The 15,856-nt window shown below is 35.5% G+C and overlaps 1 protein-coding gene across 10 annotated transcripts in view; it reads right to left on the reverse strand.

Moving 5' to 3' along the window:
- Positions 1-15,856, reverse strand: part of PTPRD (protein tyrosine phosphatase receptor type D) — a 366,746-nt gene that overhangs the window by 81,657 nt on the left and 269,233 nt on the right. For 6 of the 10 annotated variants that reach the window (XM_065046079.1, XM_065046083.1, XM_065046082.1 and 3 more), the window contains 3 exons: positions 12,369-12,578; positions 8,855-9,015; positions 2,041-2,153 (listed from right to left, as the gene is read on the reverse strand). In XM_065046079.1, coding sequence (XP_064902151.1) covers positions 2,041-2,153; positions 8,855-9,015; positions 12,369-12,578 — 484 coding nt within the window. Of the gene's footprint in view, positions 1-2,040; positions 2,154-4,545; positions 4,561-8,854; positions 9,016-12,368; positions 12,579-15,856 lie in introns of all 10 variants that reach the window. The other 4 variants (XM_065046078.1, XM_065046081.1, XM_065046085.1 and 1 more) reach the window with 2 other exon arrangements.

A 15,856-nucleotide genomic window follows, 5' to 3' on the forward strand; every position in this document is an offset into this window, starting at 1 on the left:
ACACTTCTCTGGGGTTAAGAATTTTCTCCTTGATATTCAGTTGCATGCTGAGTAACATAATGGCCTGACCTATGCCTCGGGGTCTTAGGTGGTACAACAGTAAGAAAAAATATCATAATTTGGTTTCTGTACTATATTTTTAATAATTTTAATCCTTTGATTTGTGAAGAGGTTAAAACAAAGAAAAAGACCTCAAGCAGAAATGGATTGCAGTTGTTCTGCTCAATGAACTTCACAGAAAACTGTAAACTTTCCAGACAAATCATAGCACTGCAAGGAAAGGCACAGTTCCATTCCTCTCCAATTCTTTCTTAGATCAGTGAGGCAGAATTACGGTGTCTACAAGTGCCACGGATTCTGCCATTTGAATTTAGAATTAATTACAATAAATTAATTTTATATATAAAGTTGTTAAGACTTGGCAGCACTTTTTTCTACCCACATTTTAATTTGTGATGAATAGTAAATGAATAGGTAAGACCTTACATCTAAATAGACAGCCAGAAGAAAATTATGCCTATATACCTAGTTATTAAGACAGCCACTGTACTCAGTGTATATCTGTATAGAGAGAATGACTTGTTTTAGGCATAAGCTAAACTCCAAGAACTGTAATTTTTCTGTTCATGTTTCAAAGACTTGTATATATACTTCTATCTCTGTAACAAAATTTAAAACTTCATAGAAAAGTGCTGGATAACATACAATACCTTTGCTCAGTAAGGCCAAGTCTACATTAACATTACAGTCGCAGAAGCACAATTTTGAACCAAAACTTCCAATCACTTTCATTTACTGCATTTAGATTCATATTGTAGAGAGGACCCAGAGCACGTCAACAAGATTTGCATATTCAGATGAAACTAAACTAGAAGCGCACACCTGAAGCACACCTAATTCGCCCCAGCTATTAAAGACCATGCAGCATACTGGAACTGACTAAAAAAGCAAGGCTGGGGGAAAGCCCTTTCTACCTCTGTCATAGGCATGCACTGTGGATGTTGGGTCTTCAACCCCACATTCATTGCTTTGCAAATCCACTCCTGTTGGGGCAATGCTATCTTAATATAACCACTGTTTAGAAGATCAGAAATGGGATTTGCAAGCTCATTTAAACCTTTTTTTGTAATATTTAGTATGCCAGCTTCTGCAGCTAATCTCTCAACATCTGAAGTACTTAGTTTACTGCCTTTATCAGTTTGAATTAATTACTTTTTGTACTTAATACAATGAATTTGACATATACAAGGCTCAGGAAGATTTGGTAAGTAATCAGTACCATACCAGGACTGTGTGCAGTCATATTGTAACAGAAAACAAGTCTACTGAAATACATCATGATCAGAAAAAAGCCTTTTTTTTTTTTTTCCTAAATCTACTTATCAGAAAGTGGTAAAAAAATCAATACTATTTTAAGTATCTCTCCTCATGTCTCTTGACTATCAAATCAAACAGCTTTAAGACAACAATGCTTAATAAATAAAAAAATAAATAAAATATTTGGAAGTGTGTTCTTCCTGTCTTCAGAATTACTGACATGTTGCTAGCCTCCTTGACCCTAACATATAGCTTGATTTTAAAAGAGAAGACCATTTATTTATTTAGTATTTATTTTCTGTACTGTATACTTGCAATATAGTGAAACTTCCAAGGATGTTAATGGATTACCTGATAATGCAGTAGATAAGAGGGAAGGTTTTTACAGAGAAGCAGCTGTAAGAATATTGTTAATAAATGAGGGATGAAAATTTCCCAATAGTATTTTCTAGCGTTGTTAGGTTTACCTTGGAATTTTAGCACATAAAACACATCCATACAACATATGTGACTTTGGGGTCTTCTTCACACAACTTAAATTTTGCTTCATGCAGCATTTTTTAAAAATAAAGACATTAGAGACTTATTTCCAAAACAAGAAAATACATTGTGCAAAAACCCATAAACAATCACAATCTATTTTTCTAAGCAATCAACTCTTCTTTAACACCACTAATCAGTTTGTGATCATACAGCTTTCAGTGAGGTACTATTGTCTCTTACCTGGAGTTTGAAAATTAAGGCGTCGCAGCTCCACCGGGTCTGTGGGATGGTGAGAGGGGACCTCCTTGCTGTTGGGTATGCTGCTCTTTCTAGAATCAGATTCAGCCCTCTTCCTGTGTGGAGAATGTGAATACATACAAACATAAGATCAAGGAGTTAGATTGACAAATAAAGGTGCCTGAGTGTTTAATTATTATATTCTATAGGTGAGATATTTATTTCTGGAAGAGTATTTGATCCAGTGCAAAGGTAAAATAATTACGCATGGTGGGTAGGGCAGCTACAATTTGCAACAGCAAAATGATTTTAAATATGGTAATGTCAGGTGGAAAATAACTGCATTCTGCCCTAGACTGACACTCTAGATCATAATTTTGGGCACCTAGTTAACGATTATAACATGAAACTTAGAAAAATTCACACTATGTCTATTTTAAAAGTTAGCTAACTATGCTTTTATTAAAAAGTAACGAACTTTTGAGCATGTAATTAAAAATGAACACATCATTGAATACTTTATATTTTATATGCACAGCTCTGCATTGCTTATAACCTGCATTTTTCAGGTACTTTCAATATGACAGAGAACAGTACAGAAGACACCTACTCCTTTCACTTTCTAGGAAATAAGGATCTGCCCTGTTGCCTCCCATTTCTCTAAGAGCTGCACTACACAGTCTTCATGTATCTGATCACTCCTACATATTAAAGGCTCAGATTCTATATGAATCTTTCTGATAAAATGAAGACTTCCACTGAAAATATAGTACTCACGTCACTCTGCCCAAAACAAGCTGGGAGGGAAGGAAGGAAAAAAGGAAGGGAGGGAGGATATTGTGTATGCTCCTCTTTCTCCAGAGAGGAGATTCCATGTGTGTTCTCATTCTGATTATCCTGGTAAAATGGGTTCTGATCATTTGAGATTATAATTTTCTGATGGAAAACATGGATAACCATGTTACATAAATAATATCTACCACTCTGCATTTTCATTCATGAGTCTGGAATTTTACTACTTCAATTTGAAGTGGAAACCTTCTTCACTAGTCCTCTGTGAGTTCCTGAATGAAAATGCAAACTGATTGTTATTCTTCATGTAATACAACATGAAGATGCAAAAAGAGGCAAAGAGTTACATTGCAAAAACAGAACTGAGATGATTTTAAGGTTTACAGTAGCAAAATGTTTTCCAGGTGTGCAATATTAGCTCTAACACACTACTATTGCTGTGGGGTTTTCTTTTTTCTTTTTATCTAACGGACTCATAACACGACAATTCCAAATCTGTTACTAGTCTGCTGGGCTCCTCTCTTAAAAATCCTCCAATTGATTTCTTGCTGTTCTTCAAATGATGAACACCTGGTGGCAATTACTAAGGGCACATACACCAAGATTTCAAAAACTATGCACAGAAGACAGACAGCAACATTGTTGAAGAAATTATTTGAAAGTTATTAGTGCAATGATTTTATGAAAAAATAAGTGTATTGCTGTAAAAACATTTCATCTGTTCTCTGGTAAATATACTAACACACACATTAACATCTCATTAGTGAACTAATGAAGATTTAAACCTGATTCTTCTGTTTTTACTCTTTAAAAAATGAATTATTATGGAGAAACTCAGTTGAAATTCCTTTTTTTACTTTTGAATCTGATGATTTCAAACTCCTAACACAGTGGCACAATGCCTTAGTGTTCTTTTTTCTTAAGTAAAGGTGTGTGATGCAGATTCCAAGAAGCATTTTTATATGTATTTCCTTCTCCTGAATCTAATCAGTGGAACTGTTCAAAGGCAACTTTCATTTACTTTTTTTCCACTTGCAAGTCAGTACTGGGCAGCACAACTTTATAGTAATCGACTAAAAGCACTAAAGTATCTTGTAATTATAAATTTGAATATTTTGAATACTGATAAGACAATAGAATGGTTTATTATATATTATCATTCATAGGATCATCCTGGCTTTTTTGTATCTTTCCAGACTAATCAAGACACCACAATTTTTTTCAGATTATGCAATGGTTTTGAGACAGGTGGAAAAAATCCACAAAGGGCAAATGACATCACCATACAGTTTTCACTTGTAGAACTGTAAGTCAGCACTGAGCCTATGTGTACGGAGCGTTATGAAGATTTAGAGCGGCTTAGCCTTCACCACAACCATGCATTCCTTCAAGCACTTTGGTTATAGCAAAGAACTACTGTTTTAACTTCATAAAAACACAGATAAAACCATATAGACATTGTATAGCTGTGCTGTTTCTTGAAAATTAACATCATGGTGACACAGAAAAGCCATGAAACTTGGCTGCATATGTTACACTACTTTTCATTGTTGTAAACACCTCTTTCAGTTCCTTTGTATCGACAGACTGCTGTCTAGATTAACTTAGACTGACAGATGCTTTGCCTTAGATCATTATTATGATAACTTTTTTGTTTCTCTTTTTTTTTTTTTCTTTTCTGGATTAAGCGAAGGGTGATTAATTTTCACTTCTCACCTGTCAGGTTTACTGCTCCATTTTGATGCAGCAAAGAGAGGAGAAAAGGTGACATGTTAGTTGACCAGCAGGAAACAGGATAAAGATGACAAGAGGAGATGTAAGAAACGTTGATTTACAGTAAAGATACATAACAAAACCAAACTAAGAAATGACAGTTCATCGAAGTATTTAATGCCTGGGAATAACAGAATAAATGGAGGACACAAGGTTAAATCCAAAGGCAATCTTCTTCTGCTGAAAAAAACCAAAGCCTTTTAGACAGTATTTGCAAAATAGTGCCACCTCAAATTTTAGCCAGGGAAGTAATGGAGAATGGGTGTTTAATTTGAGCTATCAAAGTAATGTTAATATTTCAATGACAAATGACACCTCACATTCTAGAGAGACGAGAGGAGGGAGAAAAGATGAAAATAGAGTGCAGAGGAGAAAGGGAAGGAAAAAGAGAAGAGAGAGAGAAAGGCAAGCAAAGTACAATGTCATTTACATGAGATATGTAAGACTTGTACTAAATAAATAAAAAAAAAAAAAGGATAAAAAGAAAACTTTAAAAACTATTTTACAAAACCAAGTAATAAAATGACCAGAAATTTTTAACAGTACCCTGTAAAGTAAGGGAAGCATAAATCTTTCTTCAACAAAGTATTGCACACATTTTTAGATTTATAAGAAATGTCACACACTTGAGGTCTACAGTGATCTATATAGATCTGTAGTGATCTATGATCTATAAACATCAGCTAAACAGGGAAAATAATTTATTATCTCCCATCAACAGATTATATTATACACAAACTGAAAATACAGTGTTTGTCTGTCTTTCTGTCTATCTCTTGATCATAACAGGGGTTTTACAAACTTTTAATATCCTGGAGTCTGCAATGACTAGATTAGTGACTTGCTATGAAAAAGCCTTCATCATCTCTTAAGATTTCCCCATTTTCATTTCTGTGCTTTTTTTTTTAACATCTTCTTATAGCTCAAGATTCAGCAGGTGGCCAGCAGATTGAGGTAAATGATTCTACCCCTCTACTCTGCTCTGGTGAGACCCCACCTGGAGTCCCGCATTCAGCCCTGGAGTCCTCAGCACAGGAAAGACATGGACCTGTTGGAAAGGGGCCAGAGAAAGCCACAAAAATGATCAGAGAGATGGAACACCTCTGCTGTGAGGACAGGCTGACAGAGTTCGAGTTGTTCAGCCTGGAGAAGAGAAGGCACCAGAGTGACTTTATTGAGGCCTTCCAACACTGAAAAGATGCCTGTAAGAAACATGGGGACAGACTTATTATCAGGGCCTGTAGCAAGACAACACGTGGCAATGGTTTTAACCTAAAAGAGGAGAGATTAAGACTACATATAAGGAGGAAATTTTTTACAGTGAGTGTAGTGAAACACTGGCCCAGGTTTCCCAGAGAGCTGGTAGATGCCCCATCCCTGGAGACATTCCAGGTCAGGCTGGATGGGGCTCTGAGCAACCTGATCTAGTTGAAGATGTTCCTGCTCATTGCCGGGGGGATAGACTAGATAACCTTTGAAGGTCCTTTCCAACCTAAAATGTTCTATTATTCTAAAATTCTATGATTCTGTAATTCAGAGAGACAAAGTTTGCTGTGTTCAAAAGATTCAAAATTAGGCTCCTGTATTATGAACCAAATAAAAAGCCTGTACTTTACAAGAGTAAACAACACAGAGTCTGTCAAGATGGCTTTCATTTCTGATGACAACAAAAGGTACTCTTCAATATTCTCCCCATCTATTACTGTTAAGTACTAAGCTGAAATGACCTTTTGGCTATATTATAAATCTTGCTATGCAGTATCTTTGCTTTCAGATTTTATTAAGAATAAATGCAGAGGCAACAACCTTTTTACAAACTTACCAACAAATAACAAAGGGGTCAAATATCTACTCCTAGTCTTCAGGACAGCTAAATATGCTTCTTACTGACCCGTGCAACTTATCTACAATATCTGTGATAGCATCTGTTGTAAAAGAGGGCAAGGCTTCTCGCTATAAAATGATTCGTTAAGAAACTGAAACCTTTCTCTATGGCTGAAATTAAAATGTACAAATAGTGTCGTAAGTCATGAGATTAATGCTTTAAGTATGTTTTTATAGGCTTCTATGGATAAAGGCAATTAAGCTTAGTTGACCAGTATCTGAGTTACTATGCTTTGCACTTCAAAAAACATGGTCATTTCGTAGTTGTTTTCTTCCCACTGTACATCCTTCAACATCATCTCTTTTTTAATATTTTTTGCCTGTGTTTTCATGCATTAGGCAGACATCCTCTATCCTTTGTTGTCTTTTCTCCTAATCAAACCTGTTGCATTTATGCCCTAATATAGTCTAGAAATACACTTTTAAAATTTTTTTTTTGCTACTTTTTGTTGTATGTTTTTACAATGCCCAACTCCTGTTAAATTTCACTGTTTTCACAAGGTACTATGTTAAATATCCCTACTGTCTTGTCTAGTTGTTGCTGTTCTACAGATGGTAAAGCTATCAAACTCTAGCTGTCAGCTTACATGCAGGTCACATACTCTAGAAATAAAAAAAAAAAATATGTATCACATTTTTTTACGGAAATGAAAAGTTCACGAGGACCTTAGACCATTAAAACTGCAGTCAATTTCTCTGAGGTGATTTAGCAAATCAGAGCAGTTTAACAACTTGCAAAATAGCTGAAAATAGAAAACCAAACAAATACACATGGACATTTGCCTGAACACTTCTAGTATCAGTAGTAAATAACAGATGGAAAATGTGTCCCCCATTTTCATTGAATGACAATCTCCTCACACCACTGATGAACAAATTTTACCTGCTCATTTGGTGAATATGCCTATATATATATATTTTTTTTTTTGGTAATAGAATTGAAGATTGTTATTATGGTTCCATAAACGTAATCAATATTTCCAGAACCAGTTACACATCTGCTTCATGTGCCATTGTTTAGATTTGTTTTGTAATATGGGAGAAGCTTTAATTTTCATAGTCTAAAATAATCAGAAGGAAGGAGTTTTTAACTTTCATCACATCTTTAATGACCAGTTTTTGAAGTGACAGACACAAACAGAGGTTCACTAGTTGCTAATCAATTGGCTGAGACAGTAGGCACTAACAGAAACCTTCAGGAGACATAATATCTGTGTATTCAGACCGTGTATTATGCTGCTGTATGATTACAGCCCCAAAGAACATTCTATAAATGTATATATATTTGGAATCCAAAGCTAAGGTTAACCCTGGACTGTTTTTATAGTGCTGAACAGGGAGAATTCTTTTTCCAAAACCTGAAGCGAGCTCTTTACAGGCAACTTCAGAGCTATTTGCCTGGAGACACTTAGGGTGGTAAGAGCATACAGGGTAGCAGAATTTAAATATTTATATGCAGGTAGTAGCATCATAGCCATTACTTTTACAAGACATACTCCATTTAATGAAATCATACCTAGTGCACCTCTGTACCTATCCCCAGACAAGGTCACAGCATCTTCATAGTATACCCCAAATACACTTCATCAATATATTTCAAAAATGTATTAGAAAAAAAAATCTAAACATTGAAAAAAATTTTGTGGTTTGATTCTTTGGTTTTGATTTAGTATCTTGACCCCATGAACTCATTTACACTGTAAAAGGCTGCTATGTATAAATTAAGGCATGATACACAGTTTTCATCTCGTATGTTGTAAGGCAGAGGAAAGTCCTTTGTGTAATAGCAAAGCTGCATCTGTGTCATAGACAGTGAAAGAAGAATAAGTGAAGTTTGATCTCATTGCAAGATCAGTAGAAAACAGCTACTGATGTTTCTTTAATCTCTCAGTTCAGAGCTTCTAATTCATATAGATACACTGCCAAATTGAGGCCAACTGTCAAAAGTAAAAACTCAAATTACTTGAGTGGAGATGAAAATCACATTAAACATCAAGCTGAATGTAACCTCTAATGTATTACTATTACACATCTAAAAATAAGTTTTAAAAAGTCAAATCTGTGAATTCCATACATATTTATACGCAAGCGCATATTTTCTTCAGAAACGTATGCAAAGCAGGAAAACATTTAAATGCAGAAATGTTAATGGGTGTCATCAGCAGAAAAATGTACCCATGTACCCGTAATTATTGGAAACTTTCAGTCAATCTGCTAAAATTTTGGCACTGTTCTGGAAATCATTAATAAATATGGAAATATCCCAAAGCAATGACAGTTACTATTGTAGGACAAAAAATATAGTTTGGAAATGGCCAATATACCAGAAAGTTACACACGTGGTAAGAAAGCTGAAAATTGAACTTACCTTTTATAAAGAAGGATAGCAATAACAATACAGATGATAAACACCACGGCAAGAACTGGTCCCACAACCCAAATCAAGCCTTCTTCCTCATCTGTAATTGGTTGAGGATCAAGATCCATTGACACAACAGGATCAGAATATGGGCTGGTTGCATACATGGTCTATATGAATAAAATAAATCTTAATGAAAAACAAGTGCATTGAAAATATTAACTATCACAGATTTAAACCAAATCTACACAAGATAATGATGCAGTGAACATAGCAATGTGAAAATGTTCTTTGTCTTCAAGTCAGGCAGTATATAAACTTGCAAACTGAATGGTGTGCTGTTCTTACTATATTTTGTGCTCCACATATTAGCAGTGATCTGCAGAAAAATGAGGTAACAGCCTTTCACAGAACACTTCACAACTTAGGCAGTGAATGAGAAAATGAATTATTAGGAAATTGAGGAATATAACCCATCATTTCCTAAGTTTTGTGTTTTTTTGTTTAGTTTTGTTTGTTTTTTGCTTTGTTTTGGGTTTTGCGTTTGTTTTTTGTTTTAGTTTCATATTGGCTTAACATTATTTTTTCCTGCAAGATATCAAAGGAGACTTTTGAAAGAATGAGAGTAATATAGGTAAAAATAAAGGGGACTGAATGTAGATGGTCCCTAGAAAAGGGTCCTATGCCAAGAACTGTTTGATTACAGAGTCTGATAAAGTGTCAGTCAAAAATTGTCTGATAAACGGAGTGTTCTTACAGAAGATGAAGACAACTTGAATTTAAAAGTGAAAAACAGGAGAAGTCACTGTAGATTATGATGGGAAGCTAAATACTCGAAGTCCTACTTAAGGGTGGAACTAAAATTACAAACCAAAACAGGCTGTTGAAAATCTTTGCCTTACTGGTTGGTGTAGAGCCAGCTGGCCTAGGATGAGACCTGTGATAAGAAAATAAACTTTTTTTTTCATTCTGGTCTGACCTGAGATATCTGATCTATGACTGAGTGCAAAGTTGAAATTACAGATAGGAGAGGTTGAGAAGCCAGCCTGTTAAAATTGGATCACTTGAAAAACTCTGAGATAGAGTAAAATTAGAAGTGGAGAATGATTTGTATTTATTTCTTGTGTTTTTTGGAGTGTCTCCATCCGCACTACACTAGGGTTTGAACTACAGCTCTTGCAAAGGAGTGAAAACCTCGATTCAGCAGTAGATTAGGAATGCCAGGTACGAGAGAGCATGATAATGAGGAGAGATTAGTTTTCATTTACCATATTTGCATTGCATTCTGAAAGATGCCCTAAGACAGGACATGTCTTAAAGGAGACATGTTTTTTTACACTTCATTTGGCCTTGTTTTGGGCTTTGGGCCACAACGGTGTCTGGGTTTAAGGTTAGACAGGATTAGGACTGGCAAAGCTGATGCACATTAGCTGGAACTGAGCTAGTACCCATGCCAACAATGTCAGTTATGTTATGCTCTTTTGCTAAACCTAGCATCAGACATTTTGAAAGTCCGTGACTGCTGTTTGGAAATGGGAGAGTCTTTGTGTTCCACACCTGACTTCCACAACCTGAGTTGACTGAGATTTTTTTCCCACCTTCACTATTCTCAAAAGACAGAAAAAAGCCCATGGCTACAGTAAGAAAGTCCTTGTAATTAGCCTCTTCCTTTGGAGCAGACAAAAAAAAAATGCATGGAGAAGGATACAGAGGGATACTGAGGGACAGCAGTCTGAGCACCTACTAGCTGCTTTTCAATAAATAGGATTTTGCTTTTAATTTTCAACCTACCTGTATTAATGACTAATTTAAAGTAATGCATTATTTTGCCAAATGTATCTATTTTATCCTTCCTCTCGATAACATGTTTAATATATCGATAGACGGTAACCGTAAGCTCTCTGAGCTTCCATTTTACTCAATTAAACAAATTCAGACCTCTCCATGCTCTCTTGTAAAGCAAGTTCTCCATTCTTCCAACCAAGAGAGAAATCTTGTGTTCTTTGAAGGAGAAATGTTATGTAAAAAGTATTTTGAATATTGAGGAAAAACATCCCTCACAAGTTACAACTCATACACCAGTAGGATCTGTAGTCCTAGAAAAAAAAAAATACCTATATTGAGAGCTGATACACTGGAGCATTTGGAGCTGAAGCTCAGTCACCCTTATAAACTCTTCACTTCCTGTGACCACTTTGTGCTACTTAATCACATGGAAGTTTTAGGTGGCATACTAAACCAGATATTGTCCATATAGTAAGTTTAGTACGGACTTTTGAAATCTTCACTAGTAGGTTCCTGGATATATTTTGCCATATGAGCCTTTTCAGCTGTAAATTTACAACCCTATTTATTTCTGCTTTTTCATCCCAATTTCTCTCTAAAAAAGTAATAACATTAGGGCTATATGACAAGACCAATGCCTTAATTAATATAGGAAAATAAATAAGAAATGGTACTTTGTATTGAAGAGATCAATTTTAATACAGGTAATTTCTCACACATAGATTTTTGGCCATCTAACTTCATAGCCAAAAGCTATCCACCTTCTCCACTTTGAACCTTTCTGACACAGTGCCTTCAGAATTGTTTATCTACGGAACCACCACCAAAATCTGAAAGGCAAACTTTTATGTTAGATCTTACAGGAGGCAGTTACTTTATTTTCAAATGAAGCTATATATACAAAAGTATCCAAATTGAAACTAACTCTTCATTGTGTTTAAGTAGGCAAATTCTGTTGACATCAAGAGAGCACTTGTAAGGTTAAGCACTGGAAGTATTTTACTAGAATTCACATTATTGGTGTAGTAGTTTCAAGTGGCTGAGTCAGTAAGTATATCTGTCAGGTTTAGGTGCAAATTAGAAAGATATCATATTACAGATTGCATGTTAAAATGCTAATGTGTATTGCAACTTTCTTCAGCAATCCTATTTTGTTTGTTTGTTTGTTTGTTTGTTTTACTACACACAGCAGATTAACTGAAGCATAAAGAGACATAACTACAAGAAAAATTACACAAAGAGGGACAACAGCTTATCATTTAGCTGACCTCAGGAATTTCCTTATTATTGAAATATTTTCTAACTTTTAACAATTCACTGATAAAGTTGTTAGGGAATTACTGTAACTAAAAAGGCTATCTGTGCTTATCTCTGATTCACTGGTAGTATTAAGGCAAGAGAGAAAATCTTTTTAAAAATGATGATATGAAGTTAATGCCTCAGAACGTGTGTCAATGATCACATACAGCACAGCACATAATTTGCAAAGGATAACAACACAGCTAATAAAAGGTGATCCTTAGGTTTCAGTTATACACAGAAGTAACATATGAAGATGCAAGCAAAATAGAAAAGTTAAAGGACTTAACTGGAATTAAGCAAGGAAACACTCGCTATGGAGATGCTCTGACATACACTGTAAAAAAAATGGCTTTTGGAAAGTGAAAGAAGCATTGAAAAAATGTTTTAATGACTGTGGAAAGGCAGTTTTGGGATGGAAAAATATTAAGTGACTTACAGATTCTGAGTGCTCCATTATAGCCAACACAAAGAAGACATATTCTTGACCACTCTGCAGTTGCTTATTCTCAAAGCCACCATAATGCTTCTTATCCCCCAACGTGAACTCCGTGGGAAGAACTTCAAAGTGAGCTGCAATATATGGTTTTAATTCAACTTCCCTTCCAAGACGAATGCTTCTGCGTTTCCTAGCTATCTCCTTAAGCAGCTTTAGGATGAAGGGAGGGGCAAGAGAGAGAGACAGAGTGAGAGAGACAGAATGCAAGAACAGAAAGATAACTGTAAACAATTTTGATGTAACTTATTGACAATGTAATGAGAAAATTTAATGCATGACCAGGAAGTATAAAAATACAATTTATCCACATTTCATGGGGCATATCAGTATCAGTAAATCAGTTCTTGCAAAGTCTTCCAATTTACTGTCATTCTTGTTAAGATATGATACTAGGCAGCAATTGCACTGCCTGGACTACAAACATAAACCAATCAGATCAATTTTCAGTGCCTGATATTGTTATCTTGGGGTGGGGGGGGGGGAAGCTGATAATACAATATGTCTTCTCTGAGGACATATATATATATATAAATCATATTACATATCATATATGTTTGTGTGTGTATATATATGAAGTCAGTCACAGAACAGTATAACGGAATCATTTCACTTGGAAAAGACTTTCAAGATCATTGAGTCTAACTGTTAACCTAAAACTGCCAAGCCCACCACTAAACCATGTCTCTTAAGCACCATGTCTACACATCTATTAAAAACCATCAGGGATGGTCACTTAACCCGTCTATTCCAGTGCTTGACAACCCATTCCATGAAGAATTATTTCCTAATACCCAAGCTCAGTCTCCCCTGGCAAAATCTAATGCTTTTTCCTCTCATTCTATGATTTGCTACTTGGAAAACAAGACCATTACCCTCCATGCTACAACCTCCTTTCAGGTAGTTGTAGACAGCAATAAGGTGTCCCCTCAGTCTCTTTTTCTCCAGACTAAACAGCCCCAGTTCCCTCAGCCACTCCTCAAAGGACTTGTGCTCCAGACCTCTCATCAGCTTTGTTGCTCTCCTCTGTACTCTCTCCAGCACCTCAGTGTCTTTCTTGTAGTGAGTGGCCCAAAACTGAACACAGGATTCAAGCTGGGGACTCAACAGTACTGAGTTTGAAAGGACAATAATTTCCCTAATGCATAATAATATTTTTTCCCTCCCTATGAATACGCAAGGTACTTTCTTATGTCCTGTTTGATACAACAAATCTTAGTAACTCATATGATTTAATTATGTAAAAAACAGGACCAAAAATACAAAATAGAAAAAAATCCAGGTTTTTGAAAATCAATTTATATTAAGTATTTTAAACTTTTTCCTGGTAACTCCAAAATACAAACAACTCAATAAGGAATAGGTATGAATAGCTATTTTTTTCTTGCTAACATGAGGACTACCAAGCATTCTGGCAATATTAAATTCCTGAATGTCTGAGAGAAAAGAGTGCTTTCCACAAACAGTAAAGGAAGCACAGAAGAGTTTATAGGAGTTATTTGTAAACATATGTTCCATCTCAACTCTGAAACTGGCTGCCAATTTATTTGCTCAAAAGGACGAAAAGTTGTGTTCTTCATGGTTTGCCTAACACTACACAATAGATCGGTGATAGCAATCAATAACAGGACATGTAAATTCTAAGACGACTTTTCAACTGCTAGACTACAAAATATTATCTACCACCAAATCATACACAACCCACACTTTATATTTTAACTGCCTGATCTGACTTTCAAAATGTAACTATTTCTTGTTCCATGAAAAGGTAAAATTTACATCAGCACATCTACAACATGATTGGATGCTAGGCTCAAACTTGTAGAACATACATTAACTAATAAAGGAACTTAAGGTCAGCTGATATAATCCATTGATGGATGACTTATTAAACCCGACAAGTGCTTATTCAATATCTTTTATAATTTTAAATATACTGGCATTCAACAAATATTAATATGATTTCATTACAAGGAGCCCGAACTTCTCCTGAGTGAGAGGTGATGACTTCTAAGGCCTTTTTATGGTTCCTGTCATTTTTCACTTAAGAAACTTATTCAATGTCCTGCAGTCTCAGACTGCAATAATAAATTTTTCCAAGGTCACACAGTTGTTTTAGGCTTCTCAGCAGACAAACAGTGCTAATACAACAGATTAGCGCATACTTTTTTGTTAGGAGGAGGAGACCAATCTCCAGAGCTGGACAGAGATCAATAAAAAAGATTAAATTCTCATCTTCACTGTATATTTTAAAGAACACATTTAGTCAGGCAAGCTCTCTCTTGCTTCAGTGTCTTCTTCAGTGTTAGGCCTCAGCTTAGCTAGCACATCTTCCGGCCTTCCCCACATGGGATCTTCTATTTTGCTATTACATAATTAACAATTCTGATGCATGTAAAACAGTCTGCTATTCATACTGCTACTGAGACACAAGTTTTTAATACTGATTACTTTAACATCCCTTCTCATTGAAGTACATAATTCAAACACAGGCCACAGACAGACACAGAAGCAACCTGTTCCACTTGGATGTAAACTGCCTTAGCATTGAGGGCTTTTGCACATTACCCCTTTGAAAATCTACAGTCAACTGCTTTCTAGCTCTAAGGCTGAGTCTGTTCTCTGTTGCAGAGAATTTACATTCATTTAACTCTATCAATTTCCACGCTCCAACACAAATGCTGATATACTGCAATAGATCCTCTGAGAGAAAAAGAATTGGCCATAATTTAAGACAGAAATCATTATTCATTACTCAAGGACTTTACTACAATCAGCCATTCATATTTCTTTTTCATTCTTCCTAAATAGTTTAATGAGCAGCTAGAGTAAATTTGCATGGTATTAAAATGAGGGCAGTAGAGAACAGTAATATTAAGGAGATTTCTATTTAGTTGCTTTATTGAAGGTGACTCTCACATCTGTTAGTAGCTTCCTATGCCCTGGGTAGAGTTACTGAGGGCAGACACAAGGCAGAGACTAATCAAAGTTTGTCCCAGGCTGCATCAGCCCTCATAAGATCTGCTGAGGGAAGCATTCTGTGGAAAGTTTGCATCTATACGAAACTAGCTTTTATAAAGATAACAGCTATGCAGAGGCCTACACTCTGTCTCTCCTGAAGTCTGCTGAAACACAAACGTAGATATTCAGGTAATAACAATGTGACATGTATACTAACTGGAAGTCAGGAGCTGTAAGTGTTGTAGTATGAGGATAGGTACGTGGCTTGAGCCATCCCTGAACATAAATGATATTTTCATTTATGGGTACAGTTTCCACTGGCATTTAAAGTTACATGGCTACCTCAAATGAATTCTTTATCATATGTTTCCAGATGTAGATTTTAAATAACTCATTAGATTGAGATTGAAAGGGGAAGAGAAATGTTTCATTTTAATTATTTCTTGCCTTTGAATTAGTAATATAAAATG

This window comes from Columba livia, chromosome Z (assembly GCF_036013475.1).
Source record: "Columba livia isolate bColLiv1 breed racing homer chromosome Z, bColLiv1.pat.W.v2, whole genome shotgun sequence".
NCBI lineage: Eukaryota > Metazoa > Chordata > Aves > Columbiformes > Columbidae > Columba > Columba livia.